Source organism: Perca fluviatilis, chromosome 4 (assembly GCF_010015445.1).
Source record: "Perca fluviatilis chromosome 4, GENO_Pfluv_1.0, whole genome shotgun sequence".
Classification (NCBI taxonomy): Eukaryota; Metazoa; Chordata; class Actinopteri; order Perciformes; family Percidae; genus Perca; species Perca fluviatilis.
This window is the reverse complement of record NC_053115.1, coordinates 12,078,198-12,102,296: the sequence shown is the minus strand read 5'-3', so window position 1 is coordinate 12,102,296 and position 24,099 is coordinate 12,078,198. Positions and strand designations below refer to the sequence as shown.

General features: G+C 40.6%; 1 protein-coding gene across 1 annotated transcript in view; it reads right to left on the bottom strand.

The window, feature by feature from the left end:
* The window catches only part of LOC120557971 (pleckstrin homology domain-containing family G member 4B-like), a 30,737-nt gene extending 9,545 nt beyond the window's left edge, over positions 1-21,192 (bottom strand). The window contains exons 1-13 of the mRNA XM_039798726.1: positions 20,865-21,192; positions 9,272-9,469; positions 7,044-8,574; positions 5,833-6,027; positions 5,439-5,562; positions 4,442-4,535; positions 3,902-3,988; positions 3,677-3,793; positions 2,552-2,650; positions 2,301-2,449; positions 840-978; positions 498-620; positions 68-265 (exon numbers count right to left, since the gene is read on the bottom strand). Coding sequence (XP_039654660.1) covers positions 68-265; positions 498-620; positions 840-978; positions 2,301-2,449; positions 2,552-2,650; positions 3,677-3,793; positions 3,902-3,988; positions 4,442-4,535; positions 5,439-5,562; positions 5,833-6,027; positions 7,044-8,574; positions 9,272-9,469; positions 20,865-20,867 — 3,057 coding nt within the window. The 5' untranslated portion in view covers positions 20,868-21,192. The remainder of the gene's footprint in view (positions 1-67; positions 266-497; positions 621-839; positions 979-2,300; positions 2,450-2,551; positions 2,651-3,676; positions 3,794-3,901; positions 3,989-4,441; positions 4,536-5,438; positions 5,563-5,832; positions 6,028-7,043; positions 8,575-9,271; positions 9,470-20,864) is intronic.
* Positions 21,193-24,099: the final 2,907 nt, after the last annotated feature.

The window sequence follows — 24,099 nt, the reverse complement described above, 5'->3', positions numbered from 1 at the left end:
AAGAAAGAGGCTTACATTACAAATGTCAGTTGGGTGAAAAAGTATGGTGCAAGGACAAAACCCAAACCTGTTCACAGAAGCGGTACACATGCACCAGTGTCTCCAGTTCTTTGTGCCTCTGTTCTGCACGCAACATAAAATCATCCACATTGGATTTGAAAGTGCTGACCAGAGTCCGAAAAACATCTGTTGCAGGACTAGAATCACTTGTGCCAACAGCTTCCTCTGCCTCCGCCACCAGGATCAAGGCGTACTGTTGTTTCTCCTGTAACGAATGATAAGCTGTCAAGTGGAACTTGTATTTCCTTCCCCCTCCTCTATGCGAGACTCTGATCTACTGTTTACTGTTAACAGTGCAGTAATTTAAATATTTTCAACTTTAGGAAAATGAAAGTAGTATGCAGTTATACAGTTAGTATGTAAAGAGAAACACAGACAGCCAAATAAGGGCAACTTTTCTTAAGTTTTAAACTCCTTTTGTTATTTTCCCATAGTACCTTAGACTGAGTGAGGAACACATCAAAGTGCTGCAAGGCCTTTTCAGTGCACACCAGGGGATCGTCTGTAGTGTAAGAATCCTTCAGTCTCTGTTCCCCCTCTGCACTGAACCACAGCCCGGCCTGCAAGATATAACGTTGGTTTATAGCTTGGCAAAACTGTGAGCGTAGCTTTACATATTTCATTTTTGAGAAACAGTCACAATAATGGAAATGTACAAAAGGAAAGTAACTTTCATCTCCCTGTGTACAACACCACATTAATTAATTTTAGCTGTTTCAACTTGTATTGTAGATTTTAATGTTGTAGACTTTAATGTTGTGAAGTGACTGAAATATTACCGTGCTAATTTTGGCCTCCATCTCTCTGAGCCTGAAGAGGAACCCGAGGTGCTGCAGTGACTCATTTGATCTCATAACCAGAGTGTGGAGTTTCTCCTCCACCTGGTTATACAGACTTGTCACTGACTCCAGAGCATCTCTGCAAGGACGGTGAAACAAACATGAAAAAATTGAAATGCATTGTAAAGTATCGGCTGTATTTTTCAAGAGGGGGTAAATGCACCATCGTTAAGTTAGGATCACCTCAGAAAATTACAGGTGTTACAGACTGTAAGAGCCAATTAGTGCCCTTGGTATAAATAGGAACTGATATTTGGTTCCTCTGGTGCAACCCCCGGAAGCACATACAGTTTTGACCACAAGCACACACGCACACGCACACCAACACCACAACACAACACAAGCATACAAACAAGCAGTGATTTGTCTGGAAACCCAACTAAGATCTCATCGAAATAAAGGGAACCAAAGGTTTTAACTGCAAATATGATTTGGACTTTCAATGATCAAAAAGGTAAAAAGGGCATCAATTACTCTACCCGTGGAACAGCACCTCAGGGGCTTAAAGCTTGGGCTTAGCCTCTACACAGACATTATTATTATATTATTGGACGGCTTGGTTAAATCCGACAGCATTTTGCGGTCTGCTAATTCTTTATAAAAGACCGTTGCTAAGTACTGTAGTCTATAACAGACCGTTGCATGCTAAGCAGAGCATGCCATGGGCGCAGTTCTGATCACTCTTGAGGACAGCCATCAATCCGCTGAAAGCAGTCCGGTTAATTTATCAGCTGTGGCAAAAAGTGGGAAAACGTGGAGCAAGTCCTGTCCTCCAATACAGGCAACGGCAGAAAGATCTGGTGAGCGCCTATCGGTAAATCAAACACTTTATGATCGCTACGCAGTAACTTCAGCCAAAGGGACAACAACCAATTAGTTACATTGCAACATTGTGTTTAAGGGGTCCTGATCACCCTGTCTGGGTTGTATTCGCTATAACGACCGCCTTGCTCTAGATTATCCCTTACTTGTTCTATCATATATTATTTGAGTTTTTGCAAATACTTAAATAGGTTATGTAAGAAATAAGTTCATTAAGGCTGTAAAATGGAGTGCATGATAACTACACAAATGCCCACTTGCTATTATTGATAAATTGTGGTGCCATACTGCTGATTTCAAACAAGTCTAGTGTAAATGTGTATATATGATAATCATCTGTAAATGTTTAAGAAATATAATATTATATATATAATATTCAAATGAATTTTTAACAGAACCATAAAGTAATAATACTAATCATACTGCACAGTGTGCCACGGCAGTGTTATATTATTATATATTATTGATTTGTTTCAGTGTGTGGTTAATGTGGTTAAAACACTGAGAGATGTTGCTGGGATGTCTTTCAGTGTACTGATTGAAGGAGAACATACTGTAAGTAGATTCATTATTTGATACCTATAGTCCTCAGACTGTGGAAATCTGAACTCCTCCCTCCTCATTCTGGCCAGTATGGCTCCTCCTTCTCTTTGCAGAGTTACCAGTCGAATGTCCTCCAGCATCTCTTTCATTGAGGCCCTCTGTTCCTGAATGCATTGCTGTACTTCCTGTAGCAGCAAAAGCAAAAGCAAAGTCAACACATCTGACCTGCTCCAAAATGTGCAGTGCACTGATTACATTACGTCACACTATGAAAATGTATGTTCTACCTGGGCAGAGTCCATCTTCTTGCTGCCATCCACTTTCTTGATGGCCTTCTGCAACAAGCTGTCTGACCCTCGCAGGTCAGTCATGAAAGAAACCAGTCTCTGAAATAAATTCAATTTAAGACTGGAAGTGAAAAACTAATACGTCGTAATGAACACAAGAGGCTTGAGGTGAAGAGACACTACATCTCTGCCATCTGCTGCCTACAGCGATCACCACAGGCAGTACCATCCTGAGGTGTGCTTATTAGCTACAAACACAGGAGACTGCCGTCAGTGTGCTGCTAGCTATGGCAGGGACCTCAGACATACTGAACAATGGGTCTTGGACCATCTACATCAGTGCTTCTGCTTCACAACCTTTTTCGATTGTGGCCCCTTAGTTTGCATTATGTCTACGAATTGTGACCCATTAAACCGAATAATAATTTTTTCTTTCTCAGTTTGTTTTATTTTTAGGGGCCAGAAGATGAATAATTATCCAGAAATTCACAAACAAATGCAAAAATGAGGAAGGGCAGAAAAATGTTAGGTATGTTGTGTATTGTCTGCTTTCCTAGCCAGTTAATCAAGTTATGACCCTCTAGCCTGATGTAATGCCCTAATGTGCAAAACAAACAAGGGAAATGTAGACAGAAAGGGGGTGTTGGGTTTTGGATATTTTAATGCATCCTAAAAATACCTCCACATTTTCTTTGCAGTCATCATATGCCCATTCCCATTAAATTATGCTGAAATACTGTATAGTTTATATGAGCTACTGTAAAAACTTATATTACACACACAACCAGCTTTTGGTAGTGGAGCCAGTGAGGGTTGTACTGATCAGTGTTACATGACCAGTAAAAAATACTGTATCGTCTTAACGGTCAGTAATTTACACTATAATGAATAATCTAATTAATCATTTGTATAGGGCCTTCGCGTCGTGTGACCCCATCCTCCCTCCATTTAAAAACCAAAGCTAAATGTGGCAATAACAACAGAGATGATGAATGTTTGGTGTGGCTGTGTGGATAACGAGTCATCCCCATTTGGTGAACTGTGGTTGAACAGCCGTCTCCTCTGAATGTGGGAAACTCCACAGTTTAGAAAAGAGAGTGTGGGATGTAAGTGAATGTTCAGTACCTGATGGAACTGCAGCCAGTCGGTATGACTGTACCTAAAGGTCCCTCCCAGGTCAGGGGTCAGCTGGGAAGCTTCAACTGTCTTGTTGAGGGCTTTCATAGAAGTCACTATGTCCATCTTATAGACAAACCCAAAGGCAAGGTTAGGCATGAATTAAAAGTACCACTCATCTCGCGTTGAATCAAGAGAGCAAAGGAGTACATGGAAGTGTTTCTCATTTCTGACCTGTAAACCAGGCTGTTTTTCAGGTCGAGGACAAGTCTCTTTATCCACCAGCATCACGATACTGTGGACAGCATGGAGAGCTTGCTCCTGTAGCACATAGTCAGTAAGTTAACTACAAAACATTAGGTCAGACTGTTATTTGTTTTAATTCAACATACGTTGCACTAGTTGCTCTGATCATTTATATTTGAGATAAATGATTGTCAACGCAAAACAACAAGTGTACTATATCAGTGACCTTCCCTCTCAATTGACTAGAAAGGTTAAGTACAACAGGCCTACAGTGTGTCACGGTGTGTCTGATAAAAATGGAGATTGCACCCCCTGCTGCATTTCTTTACTGCTAACAAAACAAAAACTTGCACAATTTGTGTTACTCAGTGTTTGTGTGTCATACATTCAGACACACAATGACTTATCTGCGAATCAAGGAACGTGACAATTTGACATCTGTCAGCATCTCGTGACGTGTGTGAGTGTTTCTGGGTGAGTGCAGGCATTGTTGATTCAGACTTGTGCATGCAGGTCTGTTGTTTTAACCTGGGCCATCAGCAGAGCTTTGTAGAGGTGAAGCAAAGGAGGCTTCTTCCTGGCATTGATGACCAAAGTCATTCCTAGTTCTTGAACTTCTTTCCTGCCAAAACATTGAAACGTGTTAGGGCACAACGGAACTTCTTCACATCAGCATGGCCTTTGTGTGATTAAAGGCTTTTAGGCATATTTACTTATTCCACTTCTCAAAAAAGTATTTTTATTTAATCGCTCTCTGACACCCCCCTTACACACACACACACACACACATACACTCACTCCTTCTTCATGCATCCTTTTCCACACTTTGACGTCTTCACACCCCCCTCTTAATGGCCTCTTCTTGGGTTACTATTGTGTGAGCCTACATCAGACATGGCTGCTAATTCTAGCAAGGCGCTGCATACCAGACAGTTGGCAGCCAGCCTGACCAGAGCCTGTTGAGGTATGACTCTTTAGTGGGGACAGAAGAAGGCCAAGCTATCTCGAATGGCTTTTTTGAACTTCAAAGACTCCATTAAACCAGTGTTACCATATAACACTGTTGAAGTGTTCGCTATTAGACCTTTGAGTATTGACATCGTCATTTGACAGAGGTCAGCTCAGGTCAATGTTCCTGCCAGTTGATCTTAAAGTACTACCGAGGCAGAATTGTTCAGTTCATATAGTTGTGATTCTGCATAGAATATCGTTTTATTCATTGTAAAACAGTAACTATACAAAGGCATCACTTAGTCTGGATGTAAAAAAAAAAAAAAAAAAGTATCAGATTATTGAAAGCCTGTGCTGAACACTGGAGATATTTCAAATGGTATATGCTGCCCTCTAGTGGTCAGACCTCTTATTACATACCAGCATACATTGGAGCTACCCAATATGCTAACAACAACATATTTCTGGGTAACTGAGGGGCTCACCACCCAGTATTGGGCCTCTCAATTACAGAATTTGGTCTGTTTGATTTTTTTGATACACAGATATCTAATAGTCATCGCTTTCAGTATACCTTGGTATGGAGTGTAAGTAGAGTAGTAGTTCACAGACAGTGTGGGTTGACACAAGAGGGGACATCCAGGCCTTTCTGTCCCCATGGACCTCCACCACTGCCCTGCCTGTCCGGTCCCTGCTGCCTGAGGGTTTACAGGACAGAGAAAAAAGTTGGTGAAAAATCATAGTTTTTTTATGTTTTTTTAAAAGGTGCAAAGAGTAACCTTCAAATTCCTTGCATGTAAATAATTTGGTTTGGTAATAAATATGATTCAGATTTTTCTGATTCAAAGTCAAGTTTTTGATGACAAAAGTACAAAAATTACAAAAGTACAGTATAACATTAGGGACTTTTTGAGATACTGACATCATACAGAAGACATTTTTTGGGTGAATGCTCAGAAATCAAGTACCTGGCAAAGTAATAATGCCCAGTTCAAGCAGACCACCGATGCCTTTGAAACCTGATTCCTTGGTCTGTGGAGACTGGGGAGTGTCAGGAGGAAGTTGAACTTGTGGAGAAGATGGCTTGTCTAGCTCCGAGTTATGGAGTTTGGAGTCTGGTCCATCTGCAGTGGAGGGAGTTTCACTCCTACTTGACTGGGAGTCTGCATGACAGTAAAACAAACATTAGTTTGAAAAAATCAAGAAAACCAAAGTAATGCAATTGACAATTGCAAGAAAAAAGTTAGATTGCGTGTATTTTCTTTCTCATAATTTGATTTTGTTTAATCCATCAACTGTCTCTTGAGGACGTTCTTCTAAGACAGCGCTAATATTTCCTTTAAACTCTCAACTTTCGCCAACTTTCTATTCTGTCAGGAAATCTTTTCCCCCTTGTTTTTTATACCAACAGTAATTAATTAGTTCTTCATCCATAAATCTTAACAGTCCCCTATCAACATGGATGCAGCTGTACAGCTGTGTACAGACAGCCTTTAAACACTGGACATGGTCTCTGTAACAAACTGCATACTAAGCCTGGCTTTGATTTCAGATATCCTAATTGGCCTCTCCTTAGGGCCAACAAAGCCTTGCCTGTGTTCTCTCTTTGCTGCTTTAATAGTCCATGACAAGCCTGTCTCCAGTCAAGAGCTCAACATGCCCCTCTGAGGGCATGAGGGTGCATGCCAGCGGGTGCAGGGGACACAGAAACCTCGTTCTTGCATGTCATGCTGTCTCTCTGCATTAGAGGAATGTTCTGCTCTTTCTTTTTACCCAATGGGTTCAGGCCCTCACTTTCATTGCGGTCCGGCATGCTATTTCCGTTCACTCCTTTGGTGATGGGAATAGCGTGAATGTAGCCGTACTGCCAAAGAACCCAGAGAGCAGTGGGAGAAGATCATACTCAAGCCTGATCTTTGACATTTTAAACCTCTTTCCTCTTTCTTCATGCTCCCAGTGAGGTCACGGTCAATTTTCAATCATTCTGTTTGGCGTAAATGTTCAGTGGTCCTTCAAGCATTGACCAACAGATCATAATAAACGGTTGTGTATATGCAGTAATAACACACTTTGTGTGTGGGTGGAGGTGTAAAAAGGACAGAGGGAAGGAAAAGATAACAAAAGATTGTATCAAGAAAGTCGTTTGAACGTTCAGCCTTAATTTGCCTACTCTGCTTACCTTTTTTAGGGGACGTCAGCTTCAGAGTGACCTGATCCACCAGTTCACCTTTCTTACACTGCATTACGCTGGTGATTGTTTCAGGGCAGATATCACTGTGGCTCCTGTTGTTGAGTTTATAGAGAAGTGGACTCCCTTTAGAAGTCTCTGACACAGTGGACAGAGACCTAACCTTAACTTTGTGTTTTCCTGATGATTTCAAAACCTCCCCTTTCTGATTGGGTTTAATGTCACCATCTGATCCCAGATGCTCACTAGCATGATGTCCTGATTGGTGGGAAATAAGTTTCATCTGCACTTTGTGACTATGGCTTAAACCAGGGGTTGATTTCAAAATCATGGGTGATTCCTTCATTAGGTTTTCGGATTCAGAACTTGTAGGAAGGTCTTTCTGGTGAGATGCAAAGTTTTCTGGTGTTGGCTCACAGCAGTGTCCGTATTGACAGAGCTCAGAGTTACTTATCACAGGTTTATTACAGTGGTTACAAAAGTTTCTACGTTTGTCTCTTTGAGCGTCAAATGCACCCTTGGATCTCAACTCTCCCTCTTCACAAAGGCTGACTTCCTCCAGGGAAGCCAGGAGGTCTACACTCCCCCTCTCAAAAGCGACTGGGTTTCTCAGTGCTGCCACATACGAGTCTCTGTACCTAGACTTTAAGTCTTGCTCAGTGGGCTCATGCCCCAGCTTTCTCTGGCTGCATGGCGTACATGGCTCCTCTGCATACTGAAGTGTGTGTCCACAGGGAACAATATTCCCCAGAGGTACTGGTGGCGGTGGCCTGACAGGTTTGAACAAAACTGAATTGGGTGGTTTTGGATGGCTGCCTCTCTGTTTATCCACAAACTCCTTCCCTTTGGCGATATCCACCAGGTCTACATAATCACCTTCAATCTCTCGATAGTTGCGACTGTCCCAGGTATTAGGAGAAACCCAACCCACAGGTTTCACCACAGGTCTGGAGCGTGATTTGGGGGTTCGTTTTTCATAATCCATTTTGACAAGTTTGGAAGAACAGTCCACAGGTCTCAAAGATGCAGGCATTCTGTCTTTTGCAGGTAGAAAAATGGATTCCATCGGGAGGGTGGAGGAGCTAAAATGAGAGGGAACTGAGATCTGTTTTGGCTCAGGAGGTGCTTCCCGATAAGTGGGCATGATCTTAGGCTTGTCTAAAAACTCTGGGATGGCGATTTCAGCCCAGGGCAATTTGATTACTCCTTGATCTGTGCAAAGCAAGCAGCGTGACAGAGGCGTTCCATGGCGTCCTTCATTGATGTCGTGCAGCCATTCCTCAGTGAAGATGCAGGGGTAGGAAGTCTCAGGGACGGGGGTCTCCTCCACTTCTCGACAACCCTCCTCCAGAAGACTTTTGAGGACAACACGAGCCGCTTGGTCCCCGAAAGGTTCCACCTGTAGATAGAAGTCTCCAGGACGCAGCAGCAAAGGGTTCACAGGTGCTAACTGGATGACGGTTTTATCATGGAGACACAGAGGCCAGCCCTCACAGCGGAAAACCACATCAGAGTACCCAGCCTGAAAAAACAAAAGTAGTTTTTAGTGTCATTTTGTTTTAATTTGCTCTTAATTTCAGTTTCATTGATATATCCCCCCCCCCCCGCAATTTCTTTGTACTTTTATTTTGCCTCCTATTTTAAAACCTAAGTTATCTACAGTACATTATCTCACTTGTGTTTCTGTGCGTGTATATACACTGTATACTGTACAACACAGTATAAACAAGTTAAGCTGTAGCTTAAAAATGTATTATGGTTTTATATAAACTTTATTTATGGAATGCATAGACAACTGCGCCATAACCCACTGCCCCAAACGGTATATAAATGGATAGAGGAGAGTGTCAGTGCTCGTATGTAAGAACAATGTCAGTGGGCCTCATCCTGAGCCTTAGTAATGTCAAAATAATATTGATAGAGCAACACAATAATATTAATATTAATGTATTGTATGTCACTCTAATTATTATTCTTTGTCCTACTCCTATTTGGGATATAAGTAGCTCTAAGTTTTGTAACTACAGTTCCCATAATTTTGGGGCTTGGGGAATGTAAACAGGAAGTATGATGTCAGCATGGAGTTAGTGAGATACCCTGTGGGCTGAACTTGAGCTTTGTGTATTATGTCTGTGTGTTTTATTATTGCAGCATACAGAGAGAGCAGAGGAAAAAGTGTGTGAGTGCATATGTATCCACTGAGATATATTGATACTCACACATGCTGCCTGTTGGACACTCTCCAGCAGGTGTTTGGAGGGGATGAGGAAGTCCAGCAGACACTGTAACGCATCACCTTGGTAACGTTCCTCAATGGTGCGGAACAGCTGGCTGAGGACGATGGGCGCTGTGGCCTCGAAAGGCGGGAAGAGGGCCGAGAGTGCACCCTGGATGGACGAGTCCAGAGATTCTGGGTTCTGGAGAACAAGACGAGGTGGTGGTCAGTGAGATGAGCTTTGTGGAATAATATTTTTAATATTTATATAGACTGTGAGACTCTAGCTTAAGTTTTGTCTAGGACACATCTACCAGCAACTACACAACATTAAAATAGACAATAAATCAAAGTAAAGTGCATATGTAGATGATACAGTTTGACTTTATTACAGACTGTTCCTGTCTGAGAAAGAGATAAATACTATGTTAAAAGCATTATTTTGTGATTTTGGCATCTAATACTTTTGGACCTCATTTTGTGTCAAAACCACATGAACTCAACCAAACCCTAAAACTAGGATTGCAGAGATTAAAAAACAAAACTGTACAACAAAGAAAGAAAGAAAGTAAAGAAAAACACTGCTGTGCATATAATGAAGGTTAACAGAACATGAATGTCATTGCATAAATAAAGGAGCGGTGTGATCTGCACATTCCTTTCAAATGACAATTGTATTGACCTTTCAACCAAGGCACATAAATCATAAAAAAATTCATTCAGGCTTAATAAATCTTTCATTACAGACTGTCTTGTCCATATAATTAAAACAGCTGCCCTTAAACCAAAGTCCTGGCATTGCAGTTATTAAATACTATTGCAGGTGGTTTTAATCTTAATAGAGTGGCTTTTTTCATCTCATGGCTTGGTGTACTGTGCAAGTTTGGGTCAAATGTGTGTGAAAATGAGTGTGTAATGCGGACCACAAATTTCAATGGAATTCAACACTGATTTATTTGAAGAAGGTGCACATGGCCAGAATGTATCAAGAACAAATGCTCTGCAAATGCAAAATGACAGGACAAATATTCTTCTTGGCCTTTTGCCCTTCACTGTGCTGAGTTCTTCGGTTTTAAAGTCAGAAGAAGAAAAAGTGATAAACTTTTCTGTGTGAGTGCACTTACAGTATTGGATCAGTGAATTATTGCAGGCCTACCTGTATAAGTGAAAGGCAATATAATCTCTAATAAACTAAAGTATACATAAAAATCACCAAAATGTAAACAATACAAACAATTCCATCCACTTAACAAAAGGCTCATCATCTTTAGGGGATCAGGAGGGGTATTTTGGTTGAGCCGAATCAAAAGCTTCTCAACTTATCTGGAGATGATTAAGTCCTGTCCTGCATGAGTTTGTGGAACTTCTTTCATGTCTGGCCAGGATATGCTTCATTTAAACAAGTATATTTGTAGCAGACCAGGGTCAGTGTCTGATCTTATTCAAAGTGACAGGAAGAAGCAGAGCAGACCAAAGAAATGCATATACATTAAAGATGCAACAGTGTGACACAATCTTCTGTCAAGAGGCACACTTGGTGCTAGTGCTTACTGCATGTACCAATGTCTGCATTGGATATTCTTCTAGCACCAGCTGTGCCATGGGTGACGTCCAGCTAAACACAGGGAAACTTCTAAAGATGAAAAGAGGCCATCTTTAAAGCATTTTTGGTGAACCAACCCGACGGCATGAATTTGAGGTGATGTTTTGAGATCTGAGGGCTGCCAACATATAATTTAACATAATTATTCACGTGTTTCTTCTTATGTTGCCTTGTGTTTTTTAAGCATTAGGGGGGCATGAATATCTGTACAAAAACTTCATGGCAATACATCCAATAGTTGTTGAGACATTTTACTAAAAGGAAACGGCAGGGAATCGCCAAAGGCATGGGGGTACATGGCCCCGGAACCATGAACGTCTGTACAAACTTTCTAGGCATCAATCTCTCTATAGAAATGTATTTTTTTTATAGACTAGGTAAATGTGTTTAATATACATCAAACTGTGTTGTTTGGTGTTGGATAGAGGGGTACAGTACTTCTTTGATATAATTATTTGTTTTCTCATTTAGCGTAGAGCAACCTAGAAATCTAGACGCACCCTAGCGGCAGCAAATGTAATTTGCAGCCAGGGTCAGTCTACCAACTCTCAGTTGGCTTGCGAGCTGGAAAAACCAAATTCTGGTCAGGCCAATCACATCGTGTATAGAGTCGGTGGGCGGGCTTAACATAAGGACGGCAGAGTTGCGACGGTTCCACGTGAATTCCCTGCTATTTGAAAACAAGAAGAAGAAGACGTCTTTCGAATCGGCTTTGGCCGCGACTCTAGAATATTTGGAGTTAAGCACTGAAGTCATTCTTAAAAAAGGAAGATGTTTTCGGAGTTTTGCCGACCGGATACGTCAAAAGTTTAATCTATCAACTAGCGTTGCTCTGGTTGGCTATGAGTGCAGAGGGAATTTGAAAGACAACCGTTTATCCCGCCCCTCGGATTGAGCCCTGCCAATGGTGAGTTCCCAGACCCAACATCTTGATGTGGGTCTGACTTGTCAGGCTACTTGTAGAGTGCTTTAAGATGTACAATTTTCTTCTTTCATTCACATGCAGTGCAGCCAAACAAATGTCTTTTTGTAATAAAAAAGAAAATGAATAATATTCATCTTGAGTTAAAAATAAGGACTTGACACTTACCCTGGATCTGGACAGGTCTCAGCCACTAACCACAGCAGGCGTGCTATTCATACAATCAGTTCACAGTATCCCCGCTGTGTCAATCTCCCAGAATCACAAAGGAGTCTGTTTTTAGCCCCCCTCCTCATTTAGCTTGATGACCTAACCAAGACCAGAGACCAGCCCAGGATAAACACAAGTGCAGCAGCTTCAAAGACCTCACACTGGGACTGTTCTGACTGCTGACTGCTAACGGATGCTTATGTGAGCACCTTGGACAATCATAAAACATTGGGAACAAAGGTCATAAAGTTGTTTCATGATTCATTGAATAATTCAGTGACTCATTCAACTTTGATTATACTATTCACCTTAGTGTTTGCATAGCTACAACTTTGGTATTGTGCATTTAGACACAAGGTGGTTTTGTTCAAATGAAGTGTCTGAAATGAAAAACGTTAATCAACAGCATTAAATGTGGGACGCTGGATGTAAATCAATATCAATATTTGACCACATATGTTTAGTCTTTATATTGCTTGTAGACATTGCATGTCCTCAGTAGAAAAGAATGCTTCCTTTTTCTGATTGTGCACATCTGTCACAACAGATTAGGAAATGGAAAACAGAATACCTTCGAGGCTGGCTCTTGAATGGTAATGCATCACAGCTGTTTTAGACTGACTGCAGCCGTTCAATTTTGGGTTCTACTGTATTTCTCAAAGCTAACGATAAACCTGAGGTCATATCTAATACGACACAGCTGCTGGAATGTTCAATTTCCCTATGTGTAAGTTTTATTTGAGATTAAAGCAACACTAAAGTACTTTTGCCGCTTCGGTCGCCCTACAGGTTGGAAGCGGAATTGTCCATTACCGCTGTCGTAATGTCTCATTATGTCTCTTTCTAACTACAGATCCGCTATCCGATCTGGGCAAACAGCGGTAATGGACAATTCCGCTTCCAACCTGTAGGGGGACCGAAGCGGGAAAAGTGCTTTAGTGTTGCTTTAAGTGGAGATTCAGATTTCATTGATGATTCTACAAAATTATAAGTGTGTCAACTCTTCTGTAGCCTGAAGTTAAATCAATCCTTCACTGTAGTTCCACCTTAAAGATAACATTACTTCAAAAATCATTTGAGATTTAAACCTCTTTTTGTTAACACTCTGGCTTGGATAAACTTCTTCTCAAAACAAAGAAGGTTAAAAGCATGAGACTGGAACTCCTCTCTGTGGGTGGTTTGGCGAGTGATATTCATATGAGTGTGACCCTCTTGAGAGTTTACTAAGCACTGCTCAGCTGAACCCAGTTCAGACAGGCTAGTCAGCCAAATGAACTGAGAGTAGGAAGGGTATGCTGCCGGTGTTGTGAGTTCTTCTGTATCTCATTACGTCTGACAAACTGCCAGACAACAGGCCTGAACTGTGAAAGATTCAGCAGGAATTATTCTAAGACAAAGCTAAATTGTGTCCTTAGTATAGGTGCTGTTGATTTGGTATTTGAAGAAAACATAAATTTAATCATAATCATAAGTTAGCTAAGTACTTGCACATTTCAGTAAGCAAGCAATTTTGGATCTGAAAAAGAATATATCCAGAACATTATGTACTTTATTCACAGCCTGTCTGGACTACACAGAGTTATGCATGTGACACCCTAATATATTCTAAAATATTCAGTGTCTGCAGTTGGTTCATTAAAAAAACACGTGGAAAACCAAGTCACTTCTTCTTATGTAGTCCTCATGATTAGGATTTTTCTCATTATGTGTATTGTACATATCATACCTACACACGTCCTTTACTTTTTCAAGATATTTGTTTGTTTTCTCCCAATATCACAGCTCTCCCAATTTATAGTAGCAATAGAGGGTTTGGGCACTGAGGTGAAGACGTTGTACACACCACATGAAAAAGTGATGCCAACGCATATTCTCTATCAATGCCAGGAATACACTTAGAGTTCTGAGATGTATGCTTGTCTCAGGGTTTCTGCAGGTTTCAACAAGTCAAATTTAAGACTTTTAAAGACATTTTTAAGACCTTTATGAATGAAATGTAAGACCTATATCACGACATAAAAGTAAAATGAAATGCAGATTAACAAAAGTACTTGCAAAGTAAAAAAGAAATATATGAAAATTTAATTAAAGCAACCCAGAGTAAGAATATTAGTGGTAGAATTGCATGGACGTAGGGAAATTTAAGACCAGTTTAAAATTATTTAAGACCTAGAACACAACACTTCAGCTAATTTAAGACTTTTTAAGGCCTAAAATTTTGATCTTTAAAATGTTATACCTTTTTAGACTTTTTAAGACCCCTCGGAAACCGTGTGTATGTTTAAGTTTCCTGGTCTCGTCATGATGTCTTCCTTTGACTGAACACACCCATAGTAATGTATAAACTGCTTATCCATTTAAAGTGTGCAGTACGTCTACAATGTCCTGTCAAACCTTTTGACTCTCTTCTGTTTTTTCTGCTGCAGCCATTCCTTTTGTGTTTTAAATTGAATAAAAAAATAAATCCTGGTTAACAGCAATTTGTTAAGTACACAATCACCTCCCTACATCCTTATGATAACACAATTCTTCACTGTATATCATCACATAGTGCCTAACTCTCTTTTCCTTATGTGGAAAGAAACAGAGTTTATACTTCTTTTTCAGAGGTAGTTTTACTCCAACAATCAGACAGCAAGGAGAGTTCAATCAAGCTTAAATCCTGAACCTTTATCTTGGCCTTCAGAGACAGTAGGGTTTGATCGATGTCCAGCTGACTACCACATTCCGCAGCCGCCGCCTCCTCTACACATTCAACACAAGGGGATTCCCTCTGTGCCCATTATTGGCCAGTGCAGCCTCTCTAAAATAGCTTCAGTCTCCAACAAAGATCATTGTTTGACCTGAATTGGCATGCTAGTGTGGACAACAGGCATCTCTCTTTGTCTTGTCCGCCCTGCATGCCCTCAGGGAGTTTTTTCAGTGTTGAGTATTAACCAGATAATTACAGGTTTCCCCCAAATTGCCTTGGGCTTTGGCCAAAGAAAGGGCCAGTCAATCAGGACCCAGATTTAAGCCACAGTAAAAACAAGATGTCAAGGTATGTAATGCACATTGTGTATCTGTGTCAAGATTAGAGTAGGTAAGCTGACCAGAATGTGATTATAAAGAATAACTTCAACTAAATGGGCGCAGCTTCTGATATGACATGCTGAAAGGATTTGTTGATGTCTCTGTCTTGACCAGTCATCACATTTGCTTGACATCCTCATTAGAAATGGACTGTCACTGCACCTCCGGGCTGAACCCAAAATATAAGCAGAAGTCACAGTTGAGTCAAAACCTGCCGGTAAATCCTGAAGACTGCCTGAATTCTGCATGTTCGGACACGCAGATATGTTCAAGAGTCTCAGATGACACACCACCAACTCAGCCATAACGTCAGCCAAACATAATGGGCACAGAGGGATGATGGGATACAACATAAAACCACAAGAAATATTATCATGGGAAGAAGAAAGGTTCATTTGCAGCGTATACACTACTATTACTGGTTTCACACTTAAGTTAACCTTAAAGTGGGAAGAGTCTCAGAGCAATCATAATCAAGATAACAGTCTTAGTCAAATCATAATAAAAAACAACAACAACAACATGTTACTGGTATCTCTTAGGTATTCTCTATCCTTCTCCACTTTTTCCTCTGTTAACATTTGGTATCTCCTATTTGGCGGTGAGACAGTGCTGTCTTTGTGTATCATCCACTCTTGTTAAACTCAGCAGATGGGCACTCCATTCAGCTGAGCCATCTTAAATAATTTTAACCAGTACTAAAAAGGCCCCTACGAGACAAAACCCCTACATCGTTTCTTTGAGTCACCGCTGCCAGGAGTAAACATGGTGTGTGTTTCCTATCAGACCTTTAATCTGGCAGGGTTCCTATTATTCATTCATTTTGTAGTTTTTAAGAACCCAAGCTATGTTTGTAAAGTGAAGAGGCCACATTAATGACATAAAACATTTTTGTTTATCTCATATTGGATGCGATTTAAAGTATTAAAAACCAGCAAGTTTCTACAGTAGCCTACTTCTGAGGGTGAGCTAAGATTTGATTTCACAAGTGACTGAATCCTGCAAACAATGAACAATGAACGTCTTGTAATATTCTACCATGTAACTTGGAAGTCTCAAAACAATACTGCTGAAAAGAGTCTTTTACCATCCTGTAGGACAATCAACCAAGTGTGTCAGAATCCGACATAAATCACTGTTGCCATCTCTTTTGAAATCAAAAACATTAGCACACATTAGCCCTTTTACGTGCTCTGGAGCAATACCTGCATCTAATTCTGTACTGAATGCACTCAAAAAAAAAAGACTAATTATCTCTTTCCCTGTCATGCCAGGTCAGCATATTTTTAAATAGTACCAAAGGATCAGACAGGTGTATAGTTAAAAGAAAGTTGCCCAATGTCTGATGAAGTGATTGGCAAAAAGGACAGATGTGGCTTTAAATCACAAAATATCAAAAATGTGGAAGGCTTCCCCAAAATATTAAAAGTCCCCAATGTGCATTTAAAAACAAAAACTGACATATAACAACTAAAAAGTTAACATGCTGACTTTTTTCTTCTTCTAGAATGTCTCCATAACAGATTGATAATGAACCACTCCCATTAAACAGGACAACACAAAGTCTCCTGGATCTCAACTCATTTCCCAAAGCTTGCATTCTGGCAAACTATCAGGAAATAAAATTCTAAATTGTTTGTTTTTTGAGGCTGTAACACACCATAATAGCTTCCATATTCCACCTCACAATGTTAAAATGGCCAAGAAATAAAAAAAAAAGATTAATAATACAAGTAAAGGAAGGCCTTGTCAAATCTATTTAGCCATAACACAAGAGATTTGTTAGTTGCTCAGTGTGTTTATAAGGAGTGTACTAAAACACAGACATTGCTGCTCTTCGTTCCTGAGCTTTGCAAAGTTTTCTGTAAGTCCAAACAAGTGCACAACTCCAGACCGAGCTAAACAGAGCACAGCAGACTACCTTTCATACAAATTGAAGGTCTTATCCTTCAGTAAATGTTGGCTCGTCACCGTCACACAGGGTGTCACCTCAGATTTGCCCAACAGATCTGATTGAAGTTGTTCAGCTCGTTGAATTTAAGCAAGCAAAAACTGATTCTTATGACTTAAGACTGATGTGTCATGATCACTGAAGTGTTATCTTCTAAATAATTGGGCTCAAACAGCTTCACAGGGCAGATGTCTGCAATTATACACATTTTCTTCTCTATAAATCACATCAGTTTATTGTATAGATTTTCCCCATCTGGTTCTGTTAAAATTTGGCAGTCACAGCAAGTGAAGCAGTGAGCAGGAAGTACCGTTTGTCTGCCAAAGGGAGTACAGACGACAGTATTGTAAAGATGTGATGACTTGTTATAGGCAGGGGAGGGAGCTACTGATGATTGTCTGTCCCATGGCTGTTGAAGAGAGAGACACAGCTGTGACGCTTTAAAGCTAGGCCAGTACGTATACTGCCAGCCAATCAAAATTTGGATGCTCTCACACAGCGTGTCCACAGTGTTTCCAACAGTTAATAGATTAAGGTATGTGCATGCATGCTTTAAGCTGAGTGGTTGAAAAATGCACTGACTGATGAGCATATCCGACTGATGATATGGAGCAGGTACAGTAAAGTATGTGAAAGTTTGTTGCCGTCAGCTGCTATACGAAATATCTTTATATTAACAATGGGTCAAATGACTTTGTGTGTGTTAAAGGTGGTAACTTTTTATGACAAACTCAGAGAATTATCACCCGACTCTGCTGTTGTCCTCGGCTCTACTGAGCGTTTTAGTGTCTTTCAGCTCATGGTTTTGGTTTAACTCCCGCAACATCACACGCAGCTAGTAGGTAGTGTTTAGCAGGAAAAAAAACAAAGGACCACCCACTGCACGCTACCTGTTTAGCACCAAACAGCAGACAGACAAATTTAGTGACTAGCTGGTGAATACTGTCGAGCATTTAGCAGCTAAAGAGCCTGAGATTTCTTCCCAGGAGTTAGTGGAGAGCAAAACAGAGCTAAATGGAAAGTGATATATTGGACATATATCAGTTAGACACAAACACCAGATGAATGCTAATGTTGCTCCGTGTCTGCTTTTACATTACATTACATTACATGTCATTTACCTGACGCTTTTATCCAAAGCGACTTCCAATTAAGTGCTTTCAACCAGGTGCAAACTCCAGACAACAAGTAGTAAGTGCAAGTACATTAGCTTTAAATAAGCAAAACTACAAAGAGCCATATGAAAGTGCAGCTTATATATATATATGTATATTTAAAGTTTATCCGAGGTGTAGTCGGTGTAGTAGTGTTTTTAGCCTACGCGGAAGATGCGTAGGCTTTCGGCCATCCTAATGTCAATAGGGAGCTCATTCCACCATTTAGGAGCCAGGACAGCAAACAGTTGGGATTTTGTTGAGTGATTAGTTGTCCCTTGCTGTGAGGGGGCAGCAAGCAGGTTGGCTGATGCAGAGCGGAGTGGGCGGGTTGAGGTATAGGGTTTGACCATGTCCTGGATGTAAGCTGGGGCTGATCCGTTCGTGGCCCTGTATGCAAGTACTAGTGTCTTGAAGTGGATGTGGGCAGCAATTTGTAACCAGTGAAGAGAACGGAGGAGCGGTGTGGTTTGAGAGAACTTGGGGAGGTTGAAGAAAAGTTGAGCTGCTGCGTTCTGAATGAGCTGTAGGGGCCGGATGGCACATGCAGGCAGGCCAATCAGGAGGGAGTTGCAGTAGTCTAGACGTGAGATGACTAGAGCCTGAACCAGAACCTGAGCCGCCTTCTGCGTTAGAAGAGGACGTATCCTTCTGATGTTATGCAGCATGTATCTACACGATCGGGTAGTTGCAGCAATGTTGGCAGTCAAGGAGAGTTGGTCGTCAAGTGTTACACACAGGTTTCTAGCAGTCTGGGTGGGGACTACCACAGAGTTGTCAATTGTTATTGTCAGATCGTGGGTAGGAGAGCCCTTCCCTGGAAGGAGAAGGAGCTCAGTCTTGTCAAGGTTGAGTTTCAGATGGTGTGTGGACATCCAAGAAGAAATGTCAGTCAGACAGGCCAAGATACGTTACTTGAGTTTCAGACTCCTGCTTGATTTGCAAATAGGCTAGGTTTAAAAGAATCATCTTATTGTTATGAAAAACATAATCTAACATACATGTTTTGCCTTGTAAATGCTAAATCCGCCATCGTTCACTTGTTCTTCTAAAATAATTGCTTGCTACTGACAGTTAGATAGCAGATATTTTTACCAGTTCAGACGAATCACAGAAAAAAACTGCTACCCTCAAACTAAATCTGTTTTGGCAAGACAAGAGCACATCAAAAACCCAGCAGCAAATCTCTGGCTTTGTTGATTTGCATTAACTTTGAATAGGCTTTGAATTCTGCAACAGACACTAACACTGCAAATAATACCTACAGCATTGTCCATGTTTACTGTACAATGAATGAAACACAGGCTGCTGTAATACCTTAAAAAGAAAGTGCTTGACCTTGCTGGTGAATGAATGACTCTTGGCTGTACTCGTCACACAGTTACTCCTGTAAAGGCAAATACAAATCTCACCAGCAACCTAGGGCTGAGGGTGACGTATTATTGCTTGTTTACCCAAGATTGAAACTCCTGGTCATGCAGGGTGCAGTAATCTAATAATTTACACTCTGCCGGCTCATGACTGGAAGTTGGAGGATGGTCACCGAAAACGTCATCAGTCATGCAATAAGTAAAGCAAACCGTTGGGGCTGTTAAAGCTGGTCAAACATTTGCTGCAGTGGATGTGAAGGGAGGACAAAGTACTGTACAGTGGTGGCCATGACGAGCAGCTAAGTCTGGACTCCTTCAAACATCCTTCCATGCTGCTCTCTGTGAAGCTATCATTTATCTGGCATGCTTGGACAGATGTTAGGGGTCTGACTGTTTTCCATATAAAGAAGAAAAGTAGATTGAATAAATAGAAAGCTGAATACTAGATAGGAGAAGCTCAAAATGCATCATTATGATCTTTATCTAACCCTCGCTATTTATCTGCATTTATTTGACAATTTTCGCAGCAACAACAACCAGTAAATAAAACATCAAAGACGCCACATCCTCCCACAAACCCATCATCAAACATGTTCCCATCTTGTGGCTCATTCTTTGTCATTAATTAGTTTCTGTTGTGACCGGGATTAGACTAGTCCTCTCCAGTCGTAAAAAGCCCTGTGATTTCAGCTTTTGAAAGTGCCAAACGCTGAACTGGAGAATTACATTATTGGGCATGCAAAGCAGTCAAATAATTTATACCCCAAACACTCTCCACTCGCTGAAGTATGTGTGCCACCCACATCAATTAAGTCCTAATCAAAGGACTTAAAGATGCAAAACAAAAGACAATGGGTTCCTCTCTGTCTCTCTCTTTGTCAGTGTGCACACACTTAAAAAGCTTGAGATGCCGCCGATGTGAACCAGTCCCACCAACTGGGCTCAGGATAACAAAAAGGTTTGAAGTGTGCAGTTACATTAGTATTGTGCTGCCTCTGTATGTCACAAAGATAAGGTTTCATGAAAAGAGAACAAAGAATGTGCATTAATACTGAGCACAGTATCAAACTGAAAGAAAAGGTTGTTAGAAGCATAGAAAATGCATTAGTTACAACATATCAGGCTTCCAAAATTTCAGTCACACATAACTGGCAAAGCCGCAGAGAGAAACAAAGTCACTTGTCCAAACCAGAGGCTCACACTCTCACTCACAGTCACTGGGTCAGTGGAGCACTTTAATTCTTAAACCAGAAAGTAACAATAGACAAAAATTGCAATCAGGAGTAAAACTTGTGCTATTGTGATGTTACTTTACCATCTTTGCAGAGGTTTCTCCTCTATCAGGCAGAAGGTTTTTTCATTTTTGGTCCTGATAATCCTCTGCAGACAGCCTCCCTGGGCTCTGTGCTGAGACTCTTGCCATGTTTAGAGTATCAACAAAGTAAGTTGACTGAAGTACATCCACATGACAGTGAGTTGTCTTGATCGAAAAGTAACCAAAGTCACTTCCATTCTTCATAGACTATCCACAAGTCTGAGTGTGTAGCACAAAGAGCAGCAAATTGTAAGGCTGCCTGTTGATCCTCTAGCTTCACTTCTCTTTCGCTTCTCTGGCTACTCTTAGTGTTTGGGGGTGAGAGAAAGAGAGAGAGAGAGAGAGAGAGAGAGAGAGGGAAGGAGGGAGTAAGAGAGTGCCTAAGAGGGGGAGGAGAAAAGCTTTCTCTTTCAGAGGAAATCCCCCTCCAGGCTTTTCAGAGTTTCTTCTCTCTCTCTCTCTCTCTCTCTGAAACACACGCAGGCTTTACCCGAGCACACCCACAGACACAATATGCCACAGATGGATACACAAAACCATGCTAGTCTGCACAGAGACACTCACTGAATGTGTGCGTTACTGTATGTAATGTAAGAATTTAAACATTTCCACATCCTACTTTGTCATGATGTAAACACATGGATGCATGCACTCCCTTTTTGCCCGGCATCAAAGACCTGCAGAAATCCAGACCCTCGTTTGTGGCCCCTTTTCTTTCTATTTTAATCACTGGGAGCTTTTAAAAGGTTAAGTCAGTCTTTCTCCTCTCTCCTTTCCCTCATAGACTTCCACTGTCTGCTCCGGGCTTTCTCATTTCCTTTCTTTAGCAATTGTCTTCCGGCAGACTGCCCAGTCTTTGACTTGTATCAAATGGAGAGAATGCAAAGGGGGCTTCCCTGCAGAGGTCTGAGCCGGACAGCAGGCATGTGAAGAGTGCTGCTATACTTCCACATTAGGCCAGAGGAATGTAGGGGTTGCACCCTCTGGACTACATCTTACATCTGGATTTGGACAATGTATAGAGTATAAAATCCAAGACCTACTGCAAGAAGCACTGTTCAGCACCGAGACATTCCTTGAGGAAAAAAGATTGACAGGCAATCGTTTATTTCTGTCTGAGAATAAGTGTGAGTGAGGTGGTTTAGACAAGCAGTTCACAGTTGGCCTCAATTCCTGTCTGTTTGTTGGTTCAAATTCCAGATATTACATGAGAGTCCATGCATATTTTCATCGCGAGGAGAACCGGCAGAATATATTTCTTTAAATCAAAAGTTTCTCTTTATTCAGCAGGTGAAGTTCCAGCTGGAAACATAAAGCATATGCCTCTGCCTCTTTCTCTCTCTCTCTCTCTCTCTCTCTCTCTCTCTCTCTCTCTCTGACTCTCTCTCTGTAATTCTCTCTCTATCTGTGGTTTCCTACTGAAGAAACTGCAGTCTTTTGAGCATTCCTCACATGTTTTTCACAGAAAGAAAGCCATGCTAATTTATCTTTCACCCTAAACCAAAGAAATATGTAGGTGACATTCTTGAAATGTGGTACTCTATTCCATTCTCTATTTCTCCTTTTTGTTTATTTTTCTTCTTTTCAATCATTCTTTCTTTACCTCATTCTTACTTTTTTGACAAAGGGCCACAACTTGGGTCGGCCACAACTTGTGTCTTTAACTTTCCACAAGAAAAGCTCTATTAAGTTCCCATTATATAGGACTTCATTATAACTATTAAAAAACTTAAAAGAAAGGATGTTAGTTAAATTTTCTAGCTCATAGGAATTCAACAATGAACTACTACTTAAGTCTACTTAAGAGTGATATTTGTGACTGAAATTAATCGATACTGAATTTTTAGACCAATGCCATTATCAATATTTCAATGTGCACTGACTGCTTTTTTTACAACAGAAAGAAGCTGTAAACACAACACTGATAGAATATCACCTTAAAGTCTGCATGTTGCACAATTATAAGGTGCAGCGTGCAGTATGCCCTTTAATGTGCATGCAAACAGCGTGAAGATTGGATGTGCATTGGGTGTGCAAAATGGAGGTTATTATAAATTATATGTATAAAAAGATATACATTGCACTTTGCCAAAGTTGCAGATAATATAAATGTAAATGTGAATCCAGTTAAAGTTAGTGAAGGAGTCCAAAAGTACCTGAGCAGCCTCCCAGCCCACTAACTGAATGAATTAAAAAAGTCTTTGTCTAAAGACGCTCCTCTTCTCAACCAGCTTGTCATAGAGGGGGTGCGAGATGCTGTTCAGGGTGCTAACAAACTTGGACAATTCAAGTAGATATGGAAAACGTATTGGCAAAAAGTTGTAATAGTAAATAAAATATTCACTCGTCTTTAAGCTCTGTTTTTGGTCTCCACCAACTCTCAAGAATAATATCTGACGCTTTAGTTATTAAATGCTTTACTGTTCACGTTTGTCTGTTTTTCCGCTTGGTGCTGGGCAGTTAGTGTACACTAATCACATAGCCTAGACTTTGAGACCATAAACTCATTATGAAATAGCTATTAAGCTAATAAATCAAGTAAGAAATAGGGTCATTTCCCCATAGACTTCTATAGAAACAGACTTCTCTTTGCAACCAGTGGAGTTGACCCCTGCTGGAAATGAAATAGAATGCATTGGCTTCACTTTTCAGGCCTGGAAGCTTCCTCCATTATTTTTACAGTCTATTGCTAATCAGGGCATTTTTTCAGAAAAACTGCCAGCTAACTTTGTCTAGAAATTATGCTAAAGAGTTTTGCCTAAAACAATGAGCTAAAAGACACTAAAAAGCTCTATGGGTTTGTTCTCAACATCTCTTACATTAGGTGGTCATAAAAAAAATCTGTTAATAACAATCTATCAGCCAGTAAGTGCTTTTTAACATAAACACAACACATAAATAGGAGTATCCCTTAAATTTCAGTTGTGACAAAGATGTACTGAGCGTGACATTTTACAGGAGAGCAAACTATGTAGCGATGTCATTGTTTCTAAGTGACCTCAAACATATCTTTGGCAATTTATTGTTACTTATCCAGCGATTATGTATTCAGCAATACGAAATATCTGTGATAAGCTAAAACTGGCCAGTTACTATGTGGTACATCAGGCTCTACTCATTACTAGTAATTACTACCTGTTATGATTTATCAGAAATAGGGGCAATCTCCTTTTTTTGTTTCACTCATTGTCAAGGCCCAGACCAATCCAGGCTGTCTCCCCAGCAGAAATGTGAT